The sequence below is a fragment of the Bubalus kerabau genome, chromosome 9 (genome assembly GCF_029407905.1).
Source record: "Bubalus kerabau isolate K-KA32 ecotype Philippines breed swamp buffalo chromosome 9, PCC_UOA_SB_1v2, whole genome shotgun sequence".
NCBI lineage: Eukaryota > Metazoa > Chordata > Mammalia > Artiodactyla > Bovidae > Bubalus > Bubalus kerabau.
In genome coordinates this window covers 22,825,116-22,848,036 of record NC_073632.1, presented here as the reverse complement: position 1 = coordinate 22,848,036, position 22,921 = coordinate 22,825,116, and the positions used below count along the sequence as shown (strand labels likewise).

Below are 22,921 nucleotides of genomic sequence, written 5' to 3'. Positions count from 1 at the left end.
AATTTTTAAAATGTTGACAGTAGATCTAAAGAGATAATTTACCAAACTAAAATAATTCAGAGAGAGCATAATTTAAACTAGTTTTTGCTGAATCAAGGCAGCAAGAAGCCATAAATAATAATGCCTTTGGGGGAGGCAACTGTTATATGTACATTCAAATCTTCAATCTTAGAAACTTTTTTCAGTCAGAAAGGATACTGCTCTTTCTACCCAAGTTGAGAAAGTTGAGACTTTCTGAATCTTGTGTTATCACTCACCCCATGAAGAGGGGACCAGAACTCAGGACCTGGATACCTTCAGAGCACAGATATGTGCTGTGTTGATCCTTCCCCGTAGAGCCCCAATTTTAAAGAGACAGTAGTTCATTTACATAATCTTGAAACCCAGCAGAGTAGTGAGTGACATTTTCCGATGAACTGGCTAGTTTGCGTTAGATTGATACCAAGAGATAGGTGAAGACTCAAAATATATGATCATTCTGGCAACTTCCTATGTCTTGTAAAATTTAAATATGTTGATGTTTCAGGCCTTTGTGGCTGATAAAATGAAACTTTTCACCTTGTGAATAATTTAACATAGTTCCTTTTGCTTGCAATCTCATTTTTCTAGCTGCAGATTCACAGGATCCCCCAAAGAGTCTATTCAGTAATTGTGATGCAGTCCTGTAGCTGTTAAGACTAAGCCTAAAAGCTTTGCTTTGTATACTTGATCTGTAGCGACCTTTCGAGTTTGCTGCCTATTGAACCAGAGGTCTTCCTTGTGAAATCATAGAATCCTGCCCCAGTTCACTTTTTGTTACTTGATATCACTGAACAAAAATACCATTATCAGGGGCTGAGAAAAAAAAGATATGGCACCCTGTCTCTTTAAAAGTTTAAGAATAGCAAGCACAGTAGAGTTAATTCTTTGGGGGCTGTGCCTTGAGAATGTTCTGGCTCAGAATCAAGCTACAGATAATTAATTATGTCAATGAAAAGCTCTGATGGCCTGTTCTCTTCAGAGAACAGTGACATCATCCATAGAATTCTCTGGCAATAAAGAAGAACAAAGCTGTGAGTGCAGGAAATAACAGACAGATGTCCGTGAGCGCATATTTTGTCTACTTCAAAGGACACTGCAAGAAGTCAAACTCTAGGCTGTCTCCCAGCAGTAGTGGCTTGGCAAGGGGTCTTGGAGAGTCAGAGAAGGAAATCTGCAGGACTGGGTTCACTGACCTCATGTACCCTGGCCTGAAGAGAGAAGTGTGACATTTTTAGGGAAATTACGAAAAAAATGACAGTGCTAAAAAAATATTGGCAGGATCATGGAAAGCCAATCAAGTTATGTGGTGTGGGGAAACTGGACCAGATGGTGGTGGTACCATTTGTGGATGAATGTTAGTACAGGAGACAGTGCCCAGAGAGTTTCATTCCAGGGTCTTCCCTTGCTTTGTGTTTATAACATATTCTCACACAAAACTGGTACTGACTCCCAGAGCAACTTGTAATGGAAGGAATAAATATTTTGAAATCAGATAACTCTGTTTCTTACAAATCATGTAACCCTGGGCAAGCTATTTAATCCATTGAGCCTTATTTTCTTCATCTATAGAATGGGGCTATGAGAAATGAATAATGTCCATGAAAATAATTTTGTTCACACTTGGGTATAATTTAAGAATTGGTTGTTATTAAATTCAACTCTATCTTCTCTGAAAAATACATAGTAATTTCATATTACATATATAGAGACAGACATGTTTGTGGGAATAGATGTTTACTTACATAAGCAATTTTAGACATGATAGAAAGATAACTGCTTCATAATTTTAGGTACCAGAGTATGAGAAATTATACTATTAGAGATTTATTCTTCTGCGTTCATACTACCCATTCCAGAGCTTTCTTTTAAAAAACATTGTATCTAATTATCAATGTAAAACTAGTTCAATATGGATCATTTAGAAAAATGTGTCCTCAGTGAGAGCACTCTTGGTCTCAATAGGTGAAAATTAGTTCTTTGTTGTTTGTTTAGTCACTAAATCATGTCTGACTCTTTTGTGATCCCCATGGACCGTAGCCCACCAGGCTCCTCTGTCCACGGGATTTTCTAGGCAAGAACACTGGAGTGGTTGCCATTTCCTCCTCCAGGGGAATCTTCCTGACCCAGGGATTGAACTCAAGTTTCCTGCATTAGCCCTGTCGCTCAGTCATGTCCGACTCTTTGTCACCCCATGGACTATAGACTACCAGGCTCCTCTGTCCATGGGATTTTCCAGGCAATAGTACTGGAGTGGATTGCCATTTCCTTCTCCACGGGATCTTCCCAACCCAGGGATTGAACCTGGGTCTCCCGCATCCTAGACAGATGCTTTACCATCTGAGCCAGCAGGGAAGTCCCATTAGCAGGCAGATTCTTTACCACTGAGCCAGCAGGGAAGTCCATAAAAATTAGTTCTTAGAGAAGGGTACAGAATTTTTATATTTTATAATGGTTTGTGCACCTCAAAAAGACCATTGTACATTAATAGATGAGAATGGGTGAATTTAATTCAGATGACCATTATATCTACTACTGTGGGCAAGAATCCTTAGAAGAAATGGAGTAACCCTCATCGTCAACAAAAGAGTCCGAAATGCAGTACTTGGGTGAAATCTCATAAATGACAGGACTGACTGGTTCCAAATTGGGAAACGAGTACATCAAAGCTGTATACTGTCACCCTGCTTATTTAAATTATATGTGTGTGATAATTCTGGAGATGGCAAGAGTGACATTGACATTTTAGGAATCAGTAAACTAAAATGGACCGGAATGGGTGAATTTAACTCAGATGACCATTATATCTACTACTGTGGGCAGGAATCCCTTAGAATAAATGGCATAGCTATCATAGTCAACAAAAGAGTCTGAAATGCATTACTTGGATGCAGCCTCAAAAACGACTGAATGATCTCTGTTCATTTCCAAGGCAAACCATTCAGTATCAGAGTAATCTAAGTCTATGCCCCAGCCAGTGATGCTGAAGAAGCTGAAGTTGAATGGCTCTATGAAGACCTACAAGACCTTCTAGTGTGGCTCAGATGGTAAAGCGTCTGCCTACAATGCGGGAGACCTGGGTTCGATCCCTGGGTTGGGAAGTTCCCCTGGAGAAGGAAATGGCAGTATTCTTGCCAGGAAAATCCCATGGACAGAGGAGCTCAGTAGGCTGCAGTCCATGGGGTCGCAAAGAGTCGTACATGACTGAGCGACTTCACTTCACTTCACTTCAATGCAAAAGTAGGAAGTCAAGAGATACCTGGAGTAACAGGCAAGTTTGGCCTTGGAATACAGAATGAAGCAGGGCAAAGGCTAATAGAGTTTGGCCAAGAGAATGCACTGGGTCATAGCAAAAACCCTCTTCCAAAAACACAACAGAAGGTTCCACACATGAACATCACCAGATGGTTAATACTGAAATCAGATTGATTATATTCTCTGCAGCCAAAGATGGAGAAGCTCTATACAGTTAGCAAAAACAAGACTGGGAGCTGACTGTGGCTCAGAATATGAACTCCTTATTGCCAAATTCAGGCCTAAATTGAAGAAAGTAGGGAAAACCACTAGACCATTCAGGTATGACCTAAATGAAATCCCTTACAGTGGAAGTGAGAAATAAATTTAAGGGTCTAGATCTGATAGACAGAGTGCCTGAAGAACTATGGACAGATGTTTGTGACATTGTACAGGAGGCAGTGATCAAGACCACCCCCAAGGGAAAAAAAAAAATGCAAAAGGCCAAATGGTTGTCTGAGGAGGTCTTACAAATAGCTAAGAAAAGAAGAAAAGCTAAAGGCAAAGGAGAAAAGGAAAGATACACCCATTTGAATGCAGAGTTTCAAAGAATGGCAAGGAGGGATAAGAAAGCCTTCCTCAGTGATCAATGCAAAAAATAGAGGAAAACAATAGAAAGGGAAAGATTAGAGATCTCTTCAAGAAAATTAGAGATACCAAGGGAACATTTCATGCAAAGATGGGCACAATAAAGGATAGAAATGGTATGGACCTAACAGAAGCAGAAGATATTAAGAAGAGGTGGCAAGAATACACAGAAGAACTATGAAAAAAGATCTTCATGACCCAGATAACCACAATGCTGTGATCCCTCACTGAGAGCCAGACATCCTGGAATGTGAAGTCAAGTGGGCCTTAGGAAGTGTAACTAGGAACAGAGCTAGTGGAGGTGATGGAATTCCAGTTGAGCTATTTCAAATCCTAAAAGATGATGCTGTGAAAGTGCTACACTCAATATGCAAATATCAAATATGGAAAACTCAGCAGTGGCCACAGGACTGGAAAAGGTCAGTTTTCATTCCAATCCCAAAGAAAGGCAATGCCAAACAATGCTCAAACTACCACACAATTGCATTCATCTCACATGCTAGCAAAGTAACATTGAAAATTCTCCAAGCCAGGCTTCAACAGTACATGAACCATAAACTTCCAGATGTTCAAGCTGGATTTAGAAAAGGCAGAGGAACCAGAGATCAAATTGCTAACATCTGTTGGATCACCAAAAAAGCAAGAGAGTTCAAGAAAAACATCTACTACTTTATTGACTATGCCAAAGCCTTTGACTGTGTGGATCACAACAAACTGTGGAAATCCTTCAACAGATGGGAATATCAGACCACTTAACCTGCCTCCTGGGAAATCTACATGTAGGTCAGGAAGCAACAATTAGAACTGGACATGGAACAACAGACTGGTTCCAAATCGGGAAAGGAGTACATCAAGGCTGTATATTGCCACCCTGCTGATTTAACTTATATGCAGAGTACATCATGTGAAATGCTGGGCTGGAAGAAGCACAAGCTGGAATCAAGATCGCCGGGAGAAATATCAATAACCTCAGATATGCACCTCCCTTATGGCAGAAAGCAAAGAACTAAAGAGCCTCTTCTTGAAACTGAAAGACAGTGAAAAAGTTGGCTTAAAACTCAACATTCAGAAAACTAAGATCATGGCATCTGGTTCCATCCCTTCATGGTAAATAGATGGGGAAACAGTGGAAACAGTAACAGACTTTATTTTGGGGGGGCTCCAAAATCACTGCAGATGGTGACTGTAGCCATGAAATAAAAAGACGCTTGCTCCTTGGAAGAAAAGGTATGACCAACCTAGACAGCATATTAAAAAGCAGAGACATTACTTTGCCAACAGAGGTCCGTCTAGTCAAAGCTATGGTTTTCCCAGTAGACATATATGGATGTGAGAGTTGAACTATAAAGAAAGCTGAACACTGAAGAATTGATGCTTTTGAACTGTGGTGTTGGAGAAGACTTTTGAGAGTCCCTTGGACAGCAAGAAAATCAAACCGGTCAATCCTAAAGGAAACCAGTCCTGAAGGAAGGACTGATGCTGAAGCTGAAACTCCAATACTTTGGCCACCTGATTCGAAGAACTGAAAAGACCCTGATGCAGGGAAAGATTGAAATCAGGAGGAGAAGGGGATGACAGAGGATGAGATGATTGGATGGCATCACTGACTCAATGGAGAAGAGTTGGAGTAAACTCTGGGAGTTGGTGATGGACAGGGAAGCCTGGCGTGCTGGAGTCCATGGGGTCACAAAGAGTTGAACACGACTGAGCAACTGAACTGCACTGATGAACTATTGTGAATTGGCTCCTCTGTCCATGGGATTTTCCAGGCAACAATACTGGAGTGGATAGCCATTTCCTTTTCAAGAGGATATTCCTGACCCAGGGGTCAAACCTGAGTCCCCTATGTCTCCTACAAAACAGGCAGATTATTTACCACTAAGCTACTAGAGAAGTTCATCATAGTTGTTACAAGCATGTTTTGTAGGCACTTAATTAGCTATGATTTTTTTTTTTAACAAGTAGAATCTCTAATCTTTTTCTTTGTCATTTCAGAGAAAAAGCTTTTCCCCTGCAAAGTCAGGGGGAAATGTATATTCATTCGATCATTCACTTATCTGTCTTTAAACAAAGAAACACATAAAACAAGGTTATATACTGATGGATGATGAAATTATTGTGATAAGAGACTTGTGGGAACCTAACTACATTTTTCCCAGGAGCAATGGTTCTGTGTGCCCCAACTCACTATCTGTGCTAACTTTACTGAAAACAACTGTTGCAGATAATGAAAATCAACAGCTGTTCATTTGTATTTGTTCCTTGTATACAACGGGGAACCTGAATCATGGGAAGATTTGATGGAGATGTCATGAACATGTGCAGAAGTAATAAGCTAACATCTTTGGGGCCTACGCTTTCTGTGTGCTGTGCTTAGTTGCTCAGTCATTCCCAGCTCTTTGCGACCCCATGAACTGCAGCCCGCCAGGCTCCTCTGTCCATGGGATTCTCAGGGCAAGAATACTGGAGTGGTTTGCCATGCCCTCCTCCGGGGGATCTTCCCGACCCAGGGATCGAACTGGAGTCTCCCACATTACAGGTGGATTCTTTACCTACTAAAGTCACCAGGGAAGCCCAAGTGAAAGGTAAAAGGTAGACTTTAAAGAAACTCTTCTGTCCTCAAAAGAGAAAATATACATGTTTAGAAGAGTGGAAACACGGGACATGGGTGTTAAATAAAGAGGATACATGCACAAAACACACATACAAACATTTTACTTACACATTTCACAAAGTTAATGAGTTGATCCCTGTGCTAGCAGCTGGGTTCACAAGAGAACAAAAGGCTTCTGACCTCCCAGTCTTTCCTAGAGGGAGAAAACAAGCAATGGCGGTTACAAAGTGATGAGTATAGGATTAGAGAAGTATCAGGCGACAGGAAGGGCAGGTCTGCACATTTTACACCTGTTCTCAAATCGCAGAGCACTAGCACTTAGATAACAGCACACGTGAGGTTTTCTTAATAAAAATTTTGAATGTGGCCCAAGAGAGTGAAAAAGCATGGTAATTGTATAAGCAGATGTGATCAACTACATTCTCTCTTTGAAAAGGTAGATTTGGCATTTCAACCTGAGATTTGGCAGCAGAGAGCCAAATGGTGTCCATAAAAGCTGTTAGCCAATCACAAACAGATACTGTGACTTTTTCAGGGATCTCCTTTCTTTAAAAAAAAAAAAGGACTTTCCAACTAGGAACTCACAGGAATTTTATTAAACACCAAAGATGCAATATAAGAAATGAACATTTCTATTTATTCCCTTCTTTTTCTTTTCTTTTCCTAAATCAGAGGGCCTGACTTGGGCTGCACCTTCACTTAGAGGCAATGCCGGGGTCCAGCCCGAGTCCTAGCACAAGATGCGCTGTTTGACATTGTTTCTTATTGATGCCAGGTTTTAAATAGAATACCCAGAAAAGTTTAGGAAAAACTGTCAAGTCATTTCTGCTGCAGTATAAACTTTTGACTCGGGTGATGAAGAAACTGCAGACTCTAGCATAAACCGTGGAGTCCAGATTCCTGAATTAGACAGGAAGCTGCTCCTTCAAATCACCAACAAATTGTGCGGGAGGTCCGGAGGCGCGGGGGCTGCCATTGTCTGGGAAGCCGGAGGCCCGAGAATCACAGGATTGTGAAGAGTGGTTTGGGGAGTCACAGGAAACGGACAGCCACAGGGACGAGGAGAACTGCCTTAGGCTTTGACTAACTGGTGCAGTTTGTGGAAAGGATTTTTTTTTTCTGCTGCGCTGGGTCTTCATTGTGGCACACGGGCTTTCTCGAGTTGTGGCCCAGGGGCTTCTCTAGCTGTGCCTTGTGGGCTTACTTGCCCTGAGGCAGGTGGGGAGGTCTTAGTTCCCTGACTAGGGTTTGAACCTGCGTCCTCTGCACTGTAAGGTGGATTCTTAACTGCTGGACCATCAGGGAAGGCCCTGTGGAAAGGCTTTTGGCTGTGTTGCTCAGTAGATCTAGCTGTTCCACATCAGTCAATTTAGTCCTATGAGAAAAGAAAAAAGAGGAAGTTGCCTTTTATTGGGCAGCACAGCACTCCAGGCACCATATTAATCACGTCATATATATTTCAGTCTCTTACAGATGGGGAAGATGAAGTTCAGAGCTAACCAGCTGAAGGTCACATTAGCAGAGCCACAGTGTGACTGGGTCACAAAAGGCAGGGTAGCTAACATTTGCCAGGTCCTTTTATACATCAGCTCAAGTAAAATCTGTAAAGGAACTACTGCTGTGCCCATTTTACAGATGAAGAAACTGAGTTCAGAGAAGCTAACTCATTCATTCAAGGTCACACTAGCAGCAGTGCTGATGTATGTTTCTAACTCAAAGGTGAAAGTGAAAGTCGCTCAGTAGTGTTCGACTCTTTGCAACCCCATGCACTATACAGTCCAAGGAATTCTCTAGGACAGAATACTGGAGTGGGTAGCCTTTCCCTTCTCTAGGGGATCTTTCCAACCCAGGGATTGAACCCAGGTCTCCCACATTGCAGGCGGGTTCTTTACCAGCTGAGCCACAAGAGAAGCCCAACTCAAAAGACCCAACTGCATACTGTTTTCACCGCACTGCTTCTCTGAGTAGGAGAAAACATTAGCTGTAAGTTACCATTAGCAACTTGTTTAAAGATGAAGACAAAAAAGCAAGTGGGTTAAGAAAGCATGTAACAATAAACATCTTCAGTATATCTGAAGAGCTGATACTTAGAATGACCATTCCAAGTTCTCAAAAAGACATTAACTTATGCATATTATATTCTCTTTAAGAGAAGAGGGCCTTCAGAATTCATTTGAATTCTAAATGAATTCACTATGGGAGTTCATCCTACTCCCAAACCCCTACAATGGAAAAAATCTGTTTTTTAAAGTAAATATTTTTGAGTTACTTCATGCCCTGTAGGTTCATAATGGCTGATATTTTCTTGTGTTTTTGTTCAAAAAATGAAACTCTAGTTTTTCTAATTTGGTCAAATGCCATCAATATAGAATTCACTTAGGTCAGAGGCTGAAATGAATACATCAAAAAGCACAACAAATCCAAAGGAATTTCGTGTTATACGATTCAAACAAACCACCCTTATAAATTTTATCTAGGCGATATGTCCTTATCTTTTTGACAGGCAATATTTTCTCTTTGAAAGAGTATTACTTGTATTTCCCAGTCCTCACCAGTGGGAGGATAAAAATAAGATCAAAGAAACTATCGTTTCCCTCTCCTGCCCCCGCCCCCACCTGCTCTGTGGGGATGCCAGGCCCCTTAGGTTTCTCCCCAGCACGCAAGGAGTCCTCAGAGGGTGGCCCACACGTGTTGCACACCCTGCTCTGGGCTACCATTTGACCTTTGCCCCTGCTCTTTCCCCCTCCAGCCTACTGCAGTGAGGCCTGCTGTTCTGAAGGTACAGCCCGCATGGCTGTCTGCGATCCAGGGCTCTCTCCTCCGTGTCTGTTAGTTGATGTCTTCTTGAAGGGGGTTCAGCCTATGCATCCATCCTGAGAGCAGGATGCCCGACACACAGAGAGGGGCTGCCCCTTCCCGCCTTTCCTGCTTACTGCTGCATTCTAATTTACCAATTCCTCTAGTTCTTACTGGTTTCTTTCACGGCAGTCCTTCACCCTGGGACCCAGGCGTGGGTCGAGGGGGCTGAGCTGGGGGGCGCGTTGGAGTGACAGGCACTGGGCTGCACTCAGACTGACCCTTGCCCTCTGACCCTGCCCCATTGTCCTTCGGCCAAAATGGCGCCCCCGCCCCGCCCGGAGGAAGAGCTCTTTCCCAGGAAGAGCCTCGGTCCCTCATGCAAATAGCCCTGCCAGTCAATCCTCCAGACAAGATTACATAGAGGGATTTCACTCAAGCTTGAGAAAATTCTTGGAGGGACCATCTGTGGAGGAGACAATCATAGGATGAAGCGGGGAAGTGAACAGAATTTACATAAATAAATAGCGGGGTTGGACCAGAGGGGTCTGTAGAGAGACGCCTGGTGTCAGGTCTGCACAGATGCTCTGTTAGTCCTGGGTCTACTCTGGCTGGCTTCTGTTGAGAGGGTTAAATTCACAGAGCTGGATAAATAACCACAGTGAGGAAACAACCATGTAGTTGTACCTTAGCAATCACTTCGCCCACGTTTTATGGAATTCAGCTTCTCAACCCGCTTACAGAAAGCTGGACCCTGTCTGCGGGACCTGATTACATATAGGGGTGGGCCGTTTAAGGTCTCTGCCCAGAGTCTTTATTAGCACAGTACCAAGAGCCTGCAGTCTTTCAGAATTTAAGAAATTATACACTACAGAATCACAGCACCGCAGGGGGCAACCTGTGGCCTTATCTAATTTCTAATCTGGGACATAGCAGCTGTCTTGCTATTAATATCCCAATGTGGTAAAAAGAAAAAAAAAAACCACACAAGTCATGAAAATGTTTAAATCCATGGATGACTGTGATGTTCAGCTAAGTAACCACAAGGAAAATATGACTGTACTTTTACAATTTATTACATGGAATTTTACCTTTTTATTCAAAAAAGTGGTATTCTCTAGATAAAGGATTGAGGGTGATTTGTATTTTCTTATTTGCATTTTTGGGGGGATAACAAAGTGGTACTTCTAATTTTTTTAAAACTGTGGCAAAATATACATAAAATTTACCATTGTAACCATATTTAAGTGTACTATTCATCAGCATTAAATGCATTCACCTTGTGTATTATCACCACCATCCATCCATCTGCAGAAAGCTGCTCATCTTCCAAACCTGGAACTCTGTTCACTGAACAATCACTGTCCATCCTCCTTCTCCCCTGCCCCTGCCAACACCAGTCCACTTTCTGTCTCTATGAATTTGACTTTTCTAAGTACCTCATGTAAATGGAATCATATAGTATTTGTCCTTTTGTGACTAGCTTATTTCATTTGGCATAGTGTCTTCAAGGTTCATCCATGTTGGAGCATGTGTCAGAATTTCCTTTTTTTAAAAAGGATGAGTAACATTGCATTATATGTATACGTGTGTTCGTCACTCAATTATGTCTGACTCTTTGTGACCCTCTGGACTGTAGCCCACCAGGTTCTTCAGTCCATGGAATTCTCTAGACAAGAATACTGGAGTGAGTTGCCATGCCCTTCTCCAGGGGATCTTCTTGATTGAACCTGGGTTTCTTGCCTTGCAGGCAGATTCTTTACCATTTGAGCCACCAGGAAAGCCTTTGTTTGTATATATCACATTGTTATGACCAACCTAGACAGCATATTAAAAAGCAGACATTACTTTGCCAATAAAGGTCTGTCTAGTCAAAGCTGTGGTTTTTCCAGTAGTTATGTATGGATGTGAGAGTGGACTATTAAAGAAAGCTGAGTGCCAAAGAATTGATGCTTTTGAATTGTGGTGTTGGAGAGGACTTTTGAGAGTCCCTTGGACAGCAAGGAGATCCAACCAGTCCATCCTAAAGGAACTCAATCCTGAATATTCATTGGAAGGACTGATGCAGAAGCTGAAACTCCAATACTTTGGCCACCTGATGAGAAAAACTGACTCATTGGAAAAGACCCTGATGCTGGGAAAGATTGAGGGCAGGAGGAGAAGGGGACAACAGAAGACGAGATGGTTGGATGGCATCACCAACTCAATGGACATGAGTTTGAGTAAACTCTGGGAATTGGTGATGGACAGGGACGCCTGGCATGCTGCAGTCCGTGGGGTTGCAAAGAGTTGGACATGACTGAGCAACTGAACTGGCTGACTGACTGACCACATTGTTTATCCATTCATCTGTCAATGAATACTTGGGTTGTTTCCACCTTTTGGCTATTGCGAATAATGCTACTATAAATGTAAGTGTTCCTGCTTTCAATTCTTTGGGGTATATGCCCAGAAGTGGAATTATTGGATAATACAATAATTTATTTGTAATTTTTTGAAAAACTGCCATACTGTTTTCCATTGTACCTAAATCATTTTACAGTGTACAAGGATTCCAATTTCTCTATACCCTTGTTGATACTTGTTACTGTTTTTGATGATAGCCATCCAAATGGGTGTGAAGTGGTATCTCACTGTGGTTTGACTTCTATAATGATAAGCACTATCGAGTGTCCTTTCATGTTCTTGCTGGCCATTTGTATACCTTAGAAATACCTATTTAGATTTTTGTTGTTGTTAACTAGTTGCTAAATAATGTCTCTTTTGCAACCCCATGTGTGTATCGGAAAAAAAAAAAAGCTAATTCAAAAAGATACATGCACCTCAACATTCACAGCAGCATTATTTATAATTTCCAAGATATAGAAGCAACCCAAGTGTCCATCAACACTTAGGTTGATGAATGGATAAAAAAAGCAAGGCGCTTCCCAGGTGGCACAGTGGTAAAAATCTGCCTGCCAATGCAGGAGATATAAAGAGACTTGGGTTCAACTCCAGGATTGGGAAGATCTCCTGGAGTAGGAAATAACAATCCACTCACTATTCTTGCCTGGAAAATTCCATGGACAGAGGAACCTGACTGGCTATATAGTCCATAGGGTTGCAAAGAGTTGGACACGACTGAGCCCGTATACGTACATACACACACACACAGCCATAAAAAACCCCTAAATTTTGCCATTTGTAATGCCATGGATGAACATAAAGGGCATTATGCTAGTGAAAGAAATCAGGCAGAGAAAGACAAAAATATTGTATGATATCACTTATATGTGGAATGGAAAGAATACAACAAAATAGTGAATATAACAACAATAAAAAAGCAGCAGATTCACATCTATACAGAACAAACTAGTGGTTACCAGTGGGGGGAGGGAAGGGTAATATAAAGGCATGGGATTAAAAGGGGCAAACTATTAGGCGTAAACTACAAGGATATACTGTACAACATAGGGAATAGAGCCAATATTCTATATAACTATAAATGGAGTATAACCTTAAAAAATTGTGAATCACTATATTTTATACCTTTGACTTATATTGTACCTCAACTATACTTCAATAAAATTTTAAAAATTAATGTCTGTTTAGGTCCTTTGCCCATTGTAAAGTCAGTTTTTGTTGTTGAGTTATAGCAATTCTATATATATTCTGGATGTTAATCCTTTATCAAACATGATATGCAAATAATTTCTCCCATTCTGTGGGTTGCTTTTCTGTCAATTCTGTTCTTTGATACACAGAAGTTTTAAATTTTGATATAGTTCAATTTATCTATTTTTTCTTTTATTGCTTGTGCTTATGGTGTCATATCCAAGAAATCATCGCCAAATCCAATATCATGAAGTTTTTCCCTTATGTTTTCTTCTAGGAGTTTTAGCTCTCCATTCAGGTTTTTGATTTGTTTGAGTTAATTTTTGTATAAGGTAAGGGTCCATCTTCATTCTGGGTATTCAGTTTTCCCAGCATCATTTGTTGAAAAGACTATCCTTTTTCCATTGAACGGCCTTGACATTCTTACTGAAAATCATGTGACTGTGTATACGAGGTTTTATTTCTGGGATCTCTATTCTGTTCTACCGGTCTAAATGTCTGTATTTATGCCAGTATCATAATGTTTTGATTGCTGTAGTTTTGTAGTAAGTTTAGAAATTATAACGTATGAGACCTGAATTTTGTTCTTTTTCGACACTGGCTCTTTGGCTGTCCCTTTTGGACATTTGTTGTCTCTTGAAATTCCATATGCACTTTAGAATGGATTCTTCTATTTCTGAAAAAAAAAAAAAAATCACTGGGATTTTGAGGAATTTTCCTTTTAAAAAATTCAAGCTATCCTGGTATTAATAAAAGCAAGTTTTAATACGAAAATAGCATCTGCTTGTGATTTTAAAACAATTTTATTATTTAGTTTTGGCTGCCCTAGGCCTTTGTTGCTGTGCGTGGGCTTTTTCTAGTTGTGGTGAGCAGGGGCTACCCTGATGTGGCATGCGGGCTTCTCATTGCGCGGCTTCTCTTACTGTGGAGCTCGGGCTCCAGAGCCTGCTTAGTAGTTACGGCACACAGGCTTCACCCTGGGGCACGTGGAATCTTACTGGACTAGGGTTTGAACCCATGTCTCCTAAATTGGCAAATGGATTCTTAACCACTGGATCACCAGGGAAGTTCTGCTTGTGATATTTCTTTTTTCTTAATGTATTTATTTTTAACTGAAGAATAATCACAATATTGTGTTGGTTTCTGTCATACATCAACATGGATCAGCCATAGGTATACATATGTCTCCTCTGTCTTGAGTGATATTTTAATAAATGCTTTTTTTTTTTTTTTTTTTTGGATAGTTCAGCTGAAGTGCTACAAAGAAGTGATTTTTAATGAACAAGTTGTATAGAGACTTTTAGGCTACTATTAACCATAGAGTTATAGAGAGAAATTTCTAGAGAAAAACTTAAAGACACATTTTTAGTCTTAATGGCCCTTTAACCATGTCTGAATCTTCTCCTTGTATGTTGCCGTGGCACAAATTATGTTACCTTTGCTTTCTAACATTGAGGAGGAAAAAAAAAAAATGGGAAAAAATGGGGGGAAAAAAAGGAAAAAACCCCCACTAATTTCTATAGTGATAGCTAATACTACCATAAATTACATAGCTTTTATTCTTCTAATACGTTTATAATATTCCATTTTACATAACTAGAAAGAACAGTATAATTCAATTTGTATGAGATTTAAAGATACTTTGTTTCCTGTAGTAACATTCTGGTGGAATGCACTGTTTTTCCTTATTCAGTTTACATATTTTCTTTTTGGAATAAACTTCAGAAGAAGAAAGTGACTCCTAAACTGTAGACAAGAATGTCAGATGGAAGAGCAGAAGTTGAAAAATGTAATTGTTTAGATCTTTTAAACAAGGCTAGTTAAGGTTGTTCTGAACTTTTCAGTGTCAGTTTATGCCTCTCTGACTTTACATCAATTAGCTTTAATTTTCTTTCTTTTAACAAATATTTACTGAGTTGCTATCATGAGGGTAGGCACTCTTTTAGTAGACATTGTAGACATAGTCCCTGACCTCAAAGCAGCTCACAGCCTAGGAGACAAGGAGGCCAAATAAACTAATAAATTACCTTATTTAAATAGATACAGAACATTGAGTTGAGTTCCCAGAATGGGAAAGTATTTACAGAATGGGTATATGTTAGTCTTCCAGGACCATCTTTCCTAGGGTCCCTTAGCTCAATGCAGTGATATCCATATTCATATTTAGGTAGCTAATTAAATATATGAAAAAGTGATAGTTTTTAAAAACTGTGACATTCTGGTTCTTCCAAAGCATAGAAATAAATTTATTCTGTCCTCAAAATATATCCCCCATTAAAGGTCAACCACTCTTAGCAGGGAATGGCTTGAGGTATGCAATATCAGCAGTTAGGAGTAGGCATCTCAAACTTCCCACCTGGCTGTGTTCCCTCTCAAGTAAGTGGACCATCATGCTGGGGATCATAGTGGCACTATCTAAGAAGCTGTCCCAAGCTGTTCACCTCAAGCAAATGTTTTCTAAGTCTTCTGTTTTGCCCTAAACATTCAAGTCAATTAATATTGTATCAATGTTCTGAAAGTTTTAAACTACTTACCACGCACCCCAAGTCTTTAACTAATCTGAGAGCTTCAAGAGGAGGCACCGTGTTGAATTTGAAGTTCAGTGGCTCATCTTGATTCCCCGTCCTCCCAGAGTTAGACACGTACCTATTTAGAAGGGCGGAATGGCTTTGTCACATGGGCATAAACACTAAATATTGTCTCTCACTCATTATGGATTTTCCCAAAGATTAAAAAATCCCACAAGTTTAAAACATAGTTAAAGTTGTCACCAGGCACAGTCATCAACAATGGAATTTTGCCTTTAAAGAAAGCTAAGTTTTGGAAACACTGTCCGTGAAATTCAGTTCTTGAGTAGAGTAAGTCCATCATGGCTGCCCTGTAAGATGTAGGAACATTTTGGAATACCCAGTCTCCTGTCCACTCCCTGTTTGCCCTTGGATAACCAACTCATCCCAGTTTGCCTGGGACTGTCCTGATGTGCCAAAGTCCAGCTTTGTGGGATTTTGTTCTTCTTAGTCCCAGGCAAAATCAGAGAGTTGGTCACCTTCATTTGCACAGAGGTAGCAAATACTTTCACCAGTTCCCTGCAACCCTCTTGGTTTATATTGGTGGTCTCAAGTGAACACGATTCCTTGGTGAAGATCAGTGGGATTGAAGACCCAATGAGAACAGGAGAAACCTCTGGGGCAAGCACATCCTTGGGAATCAGATGGTCCTGCTGGGGGGCTTGAGCTAACATACCAGATAATTTAAGTGCTTTTGGTGTTGACTTGGCCTAAAGTAGTGAGGAGACAGGGAGGCCTGGCGTGCTGCAATTCATGGGGTCTCAAAGAGTCGGACACGACTGAGCAACTGAACTGAACTGAACTGAGTGAGGAGCCTGGTCTTTCCAGGTGGGGCTAATGGTAAAGAAGCTGTTGGCCAATGCAGGAGATGTAAAGAGACTTAGGTTTGATCCCCTGGGTTGGGAAGATCCCCTGGAAAAGGGCATGGCAACCCACTCCCATATTCTTGTCTGGATAATCCCTGGGACAGAGGAGCCTGGCAGGCTACTGTCCACAGTGTCGCAAAGAGTTGGGCGTGACTTAAGTGACTTAGCACTCAGGGACACAGTGAGGACTCTGGTGGGCTCTAGTCCATGGGGGTCACAAAGAGTTGAACATGATCAAGCACGCATACACAGTGATGTCTAAGTGTAGCTCTGCTTTAATCACAGTTCCTGGATTGCACCATTAGACATGCTGATTCAGAATCTGTGCATTTTTAACACAGTGAATGAGCTTTCTACCACACCAATCTGACCATGTCGCAATTCTGTTGCTCAGAAATTCCAAGGCTCAGACTTTCCTGGTGGCCCAGTGGATAAGAATGTGCCTGCCAATGCAGGGGACACGGGTTCAATCCGTGCTCTGGGAAGATTCCACAAGCTGAGGCGCAACAAAGCCCATGCACCATAACCACTGAGCCCACGCTCTAGAGCACGCGAGCCTCAATTACTGAGCCTGCAAGCTGCAACGACTGAAGCCCATGCACCTGGAGTCTGCGTTCCGCAACAAAAGAAGCCACCGTAGAGAAGCCCGCACACCACAACTAGAGCGTAGCCCTCGCAGTCTAGTTTCTAGACTAGTCTCACTGCAATTAGAGAAAGCCTGGGCACAGCAATGAAGACCCAGCTCAGCCCAAACAAAACAATCAAACAAACAAAAAGAAAGTCCAAGGTTTCTTGCTATTCCATGATAAAACGCACACTCACTGTCTGGTTTACAGGCTTTTCATGAGTTGTCCCTTGTTTATCACTCTAGCCTCCTGTGGCCCCAGCGCAGGCATCTAAATCCATTCAGTTTGACCTTTGCCTACAGGCTTCCCTTGGCCAAGAACAGTCTTACCCTAGCTCCACTCGTCTTTCTCCAACTGAAGTACTCATGTGAGATTTCATGTCACTTTCTCTAGGAAGCCTCCTCTCAGCTAAGATTCAAGTCATAAAGATTCTTCTGAAGTTCTTAGTCTCTGATATCTCCTCCATCCTAAGGCTTACTGTGTTATAAATGTAAATACCTTTCAATTGTTTTTGCGGTTTCCCTCTAGACTTCAATGCCTCAGAGTGCAATTATATCTCCAATACTGAATGTGCACAAATATTTATTGAAGGGATGACTGGATTCAGCCCTCTTTTGAACTATGTCACCTGTGTGGGCTCCACCTCTTCTGTGTCTTATTCTATTGCCTCCCTCCCTACTTTGACAGCAAAGTCCACAGTGTGTGTGCACGCTAAGCCGCTTCAGTCATGTCCAATTCTTTGTGACCCAATGGACTCACCAGGCTCCTCTGTCCATGGGATTCTCCAGGCAAGAATACTGGAGTGGGTTGCCATGCAGTCCTCCAGGGATCTTTCTTACCCAGGGATCGAACTCACACCTCCTGCGGCTCCTGACTTGCAGGTGGATTCTTTACGGCTAAGCCACTGGGGAAGCCCCAAAGTCCAGAGACCCACCCTTCACTTGGTGAATGAATCACATTCACCTGTTGGTCTTGGGCTTTGCAGAGCGGCTCTCTGCTGCCCTCAAATGTTTTGGATCAGCTCTCTATGCAGCCAGTTGAGACAACCCCTTGTTCCCTGGAGTGCGGTTTCAATTCAGCATGGCCATCTTTGTTCTTGGACTCTGTATGCCTCCCTTGGCAGGAAGGGTGACTGTGTAGGATGGAAGAGAGGATGGGATCCTTCTGTGCCTGTTTCTATACCCTAATCTTCTATTCATTCTCCATCATCATGGCTAAGTCAACTAAACATTATCATTGTCTCTTCTCCCTCTGATCTCCTTCTCTCTCCTTTCTTAAACCCTCTTCAAAGTATTTCTCCCTCTGGGTTGTTTTACATCTTTAAATACAGTGGTTTATTTAACAGCTTCCCAGAACCCTAAGACTTTAACTGCTTGCTTGTGGTAAAACTTCCACGTGAAAACAGTCATGTTCAACAACAGGAACTTTCTTACACTTTGAATTTCATTCCTTTCTACAAAAATTAACAAGACTCTCAAAGCAGAGATGTAAAGTGGTTTTATTTAATTGAATCATGATTCAATTATTGAGTCATGTTTAAAGCAATAAAAAATATTTATTGTGATCAATCTTCATTATTTCACTGATGAAACAGATACCATGGTTTAATCAGTGAATTATGAATGACTGATTTACCATATTAAACCATTTTAAATAGCAGTGATTTATAGGCAACATGTATATTCCTTCCATGATTATTATTACAGCAATTAAAAAGCTTTTAGTTCCTGATGAATAATGTCATTCTAAATATATAATGCACAGTGTTACATAACCATAACCTCTTTTCCTTTGGTAATTGGTGTCTAGGGTAACTGAACTCAGAATGAAATGTGTGGTATATGTAGTATATCACAATCAATACAGTTCAAGCATAAGCACATTTTTTAGGGAGAGAAGAAATGGGTGTTTCATATCAGTTGTTTTCTTCTAAGAGAATTCGAAAGATTTGGTTAAAAAGAAACATACCAATAATATTTAAATATTTTTGAACCAGATAGCTTAAACTTTTAAACTAAAATAGCTACCTATTTACAGTTGTAAAGCTCTTTGTTTACACTGTCTGATAACAATGGACATACCTTGGACTCCTTCAGGACAAGATCACCATACACAGATGTGGAGCTGGGCCTTGTACAGAGGTGCCTGGCAAGGGATTCAGTAGGAGTACACTTTGCACGCTAGGCAGGCTGCACCCTTACTCAGAGCTGTGACTCCTGGAAGAAGCAGGCACCTCTTTCTAATTTGCAAAAAACGCTGCATGGCTAGCCTGATGCTGTGTCTGTGCTTTGTCCTTTTGCCCTGCACGGAAACACATTGCCTTTCCATTAAACTATTTTCTGACTTACACTTTCTCACTAATCCCAAACCACTGGTTTCTTCAAAATTAATATTTTCCATTTTTGTCTTGAAAGAACACAAGTATATGTGGCAGAAACAATATGGGGAAAATCTGCAAATTCCAGTCTATTGACGTTTCTGTAATAAATTCATCTTTGGCCATTTGGAATTAGATGAATTCAGAGACTACGAAAAAGCAATAAAAGCAAGAAATCACATGAAAGACAAACTTTATACTAGGGGTCCTGTCTCAGAGATAAGAGTTAGCGCCTTTCTTTAGAATGCTGTGATAATGAGCCTGGTTTATGATTTAAAACCCACCATTAGCATCACACAGGGGAAAAAATCTCCTCCACTGTCACAGACTGAATTCTGTTGCCACCAGTTTGTTCTTTGGTACAAGCTGGGATGAAGTCAGGGTACTTCGTACCCATCACCTTTACTGGAAAAACAAGTATACGACCAAATGGGAGTACGTTGAGTAAATGTCAGTTCCATCATAGCTACAAAGTTCATCAGTCCTCATCAGTAGGAAATATATTCAGATATATTTGTACTATGTGATTCGGACCATAGTCAATAGGACTGAAAGCCTATAATCATGTGGTTTTCTCAAGAGCATCAATAAGACACTAAAATTTTGCTAAAAAAAACAAAAGAACAACTCCGATTCCATCAACCTGACTCCTCTGACTGGCAGTCTGGATATCACAGGGGTTAAATTTCATATACATGTTTATGTATGGCTGAGTCTCTTTGCTGTTCACCTGAAATTACAACATTGTTAATCGACTATACCCTAATACAAAAATGCTTTTGGTATTATAAAAACAAATTTTTTTCACCTTCAAGTGGGAATACATTAAATTGAGAAGCCCCACCCAGCATCATGTGAGCTGCCGACCATGTGTTACTGTGCAAGATGAATCACTTGATGGGAAACAGGAAATCGCTAATAAAGGTTGTTTTTGTTAATTACATATGGAGTAAAAACCAGAGGGGGAGAGAGCAGGGTTTTATTTTAAGCCAGATTTGAGTACTACATTGAGGGCATAAATTGAAAACTTTACATCGTCGTTGACCTCATGAGTACTGAAATGGGCTAAGTACCCCCAGGACCAGTCCTCCCCCTTCTCAGAATCATTGCTACTTACAGCAATTTTTATGTAGTTAATATTAGCACAAACCCTTCTCTCTGCTTGCCTGCTTCCTAGCAACCTGAAGCAGAGTATCTGCTTGCCAATCTGCTTTTGGTAAAAAAAAAAAAAAAAAAAGAACAAAAAGCACCCAGTGGATTTGCCAATAACCGTGACGAGACACGGGATATATTCAATAAACTCCGTGTTGATTTTGTGAGCCCGGCAAAGGATACATGTTGTCAACCATCTGACCTTGCTGTGCTTTCCATCACAGGCCAGAGAAGATGTGATCCACATGCTGAAGACGGAGAAAACTAAACCTGAGGTTCTGGAGGCTCATTACGGGTCTGCGGAGCCAGAGAAAGTGCTCCGGATCCTGCACCGAGATGCCATCCTGGCCCAGGAGAAGTCCATAGGAGAAGATGTGTATGAGAAACCCATCTCAGAGGTAAAAACTTACCCCTACAAGTCCCCGAGCAGGGAGCCTCAAAGGGAGGTCTCTGCATCCTTCCATTTGACACACTTCAACATTTCCTTTCAAAGGCAAACATTTATTTCAGATGCCCTATTCCCTGGTGGCTCAGATGGTAAAGAATCTGCCTGCAATGCAGGATACCTGGGTTTGACCCCTGGGTGAGGAAGATCCCCTGCAGAAGGGAATGGCAACCCACTCCAGTATTCTTGCCTGGAGAATACCATGGACAGAGGAGTCTAGTGGGTTATAGTCCATGGGGTTACAAAGAGTCGGACAAGACTGAGTGACTAACACTTTCACTTTCAATCTAGAATTAAAGTATAATTTAATAATTCATGAATTATTGTGGATACAGTTCACTGATAAGAATTGTAGAAGTATTTTCTTAAATATACTTAAAGCCCAAAATATATTTCTCATGTGGTTATGATAGTTACCTGCTCTTCAGTTTTTTATTCTTTTACAGGTGATATGTATAAAATTTTGAGGTGCTTATGGGTTTTTAGCATTGCATTTTCAGATTATTATCAAACTGGTAGCCTAAAACTAAATTGATTTTTATTATTGATATTTATGGTTATAAAGCCACTTGGTTTTTATATCTTATAAAAGACTTGGTCATAATTTAAATGGTCTCATGTGAGTGGCTAAAACATAAAAGTTGAGGCAAAATCCCAATGGAAGGTTTAGAGCAGGGAATCTAATAGGACAATATTTAATCATTTTTATACAGGACTGTATTAGAAACTCTTGCTGTTAATTACTCATAATAGTACATGTTAAAAATACTCTCACATCAAAGCTGGATTTGGATGCAGAATCAGGGAACAAGTTGATGGATCTAGACATACTGACCCTTTGGAATTCATGTAAAAAAAAATCATAGATGTGAAATTAGTATTATAAATGAGTAATGAACACAGAAATTAAAGTATGAAGCAAGTTGTTGTAACATAACTTAAGACAAGCCTTTGCAGCAACTTAGTTTGACAGATCTCAGAAAGATCTGCTTTAGAACGTATTCACAACAGATTAATGGTTCCACAATTTTGTAATTTCTGCAACAAGAATGAACTGGAGCTCTGTTCTCATCTTTTCTCTAAACAATAAGAGATAATTATATGATAGGATGGGCTTCCCAGGTGGCGCTAGATGTAAAGAACCCACCTGCCAATGCAGGAGACATAAGAGATGTGTGTTCCATCCCTGGGTCGGGAAGATCCCCTGGAGGAGGGCATGGCAACCCACTCCATATTCTTGCCTGGGGAATCCCATGGGCAGAGGAGCCTAGCAGGTTATAGTTCATAGGGTCACAAAGAGTCAGACATGCCTGAAGTGAGTTAGCACACATGCATATCATGATAGGATAGAGTCAACTGGCTGGATCCAATTTCACATCTGAGATAATCCCTGGCTTGGGCAGGTCACTTCAGCTGTTTAAGCTTTGGGGTTCTCTGTCACGTGCACGTCTCATGGACTTGCAAGGACTAAATGAAGCAATGACTGGAAAACTTTTAACATAGTTTCTGGAACATAGTAGCTACTCAACAAATATCAGTATTTGCTGGGAACTGAGGGTGATAATTGCTCACACTCTTCATCAGTTCCCAACTTGGAGGGATGTGAGGAGTAAAAGACATAGGGGAAAGGATCAATTTTATATTGTTATTATAACCACCTGGATTGAAGAACTCGGCTTGGTTAAAGAGCATCATTTGGGCATCTTAATTCTTTTCTCCCAAGTTAGAGCTTGGAATGACCCCTATGGGGAGAGGTAGGTCTTCAGAGCACACACACCCAGAATCACTGCCTCCCGCCCACATGATGATGCTTCTTGGTTCCTTCCCCGCTCAACAGTCTGAAGCATTGTTCTCCCCTGGGGAGGAGTGAAATGATGAGGAAGAGGGAAAAACAGAAGCTACTTTTCCCAACACTGGCAAAAACGAGAGAAAGAGGATGCTGCAAGGAGAAAAGATTCCCTTCTACCATTTATAGATTTTTGGT

General features: G+C 41.0%; 1 protein-coding gene, 2 long non-coding RNA genes and 1 other non-coding gene across 14 annotated transcripts in view; 1 reads left to right on the top strand and 3 right to left on the bottom strand.

The window, feature by feature from the left end:
- Window positions 1-22,921, top strand: part of FILIP1 (filamin A interacting protein 1) — a 214,512-nt gene that overhangs the window by 122,546 nt on the left and 69,045 nt on the right. For all 3 annotated transcript variants that reach the window (XM_055534823.1, XM_055534825.1, XM_055534824.1), the window contains exon 3: window positions 20,717-20,890. In XM_055534823.1, the coding sequence (XP_055390798.1) occupies window positions 20,717-20,890 (174 nt within the window). The remainder of the gene's footprint in view (window positions 1-20,716; window positions 20,891-22,921) is intronic.
- Window positions 1,094-9,607, bottom strand: LOC129619630 (uncharacterized). The gene is made up of 4 exons (XR_008697981.1): window positions 9,485-9,607; window positions 7,769-7,889; window positions 6,623-6,707; window positions 1,094-1,229 (listed from the first exon to the last, which is right to left on the bottom strand). It is a non-coding gene; the product is annotated as an uncharacterized LOC129619630 (long non-coding RNA).
- On the bottom strand, window positions 2,302-2,373 carry TRNAP-AGG (transfer RNA proline (anticodon AGG)). The gene has a single exon. It is a non-coding gene; the product is annotated as a tRNA-Pro (tRNA).
- Window positions 13,442-22,219, bottom strand: LOC129619628 (uncharacterized). Of its 9 annotated transcripts, none has more exons than XR_008697971.1 (4): window positions 20,903-20,999; window positions 19,045-19,264; window positions 15,439-15,550; window positions 13,442-13,580 (listed from the first exon to the last, which is right to left on the bottom strand). It is a non-coding gene; the product is annotated as an uncharacterized LOC129619628 (long non-coding RNA). The 9 variants fall into 9 exon arrangements; XR_008697972.1 differs by lacking the exon at window positions 20,903-20,999 and adding an exon at window positions 20,695-20,832; XR_008697977.1 differs by lacking the exons at window positions 19,045-19,264; window positions 20,903-20,999 and adding an exon at window positions 22,085-22,219.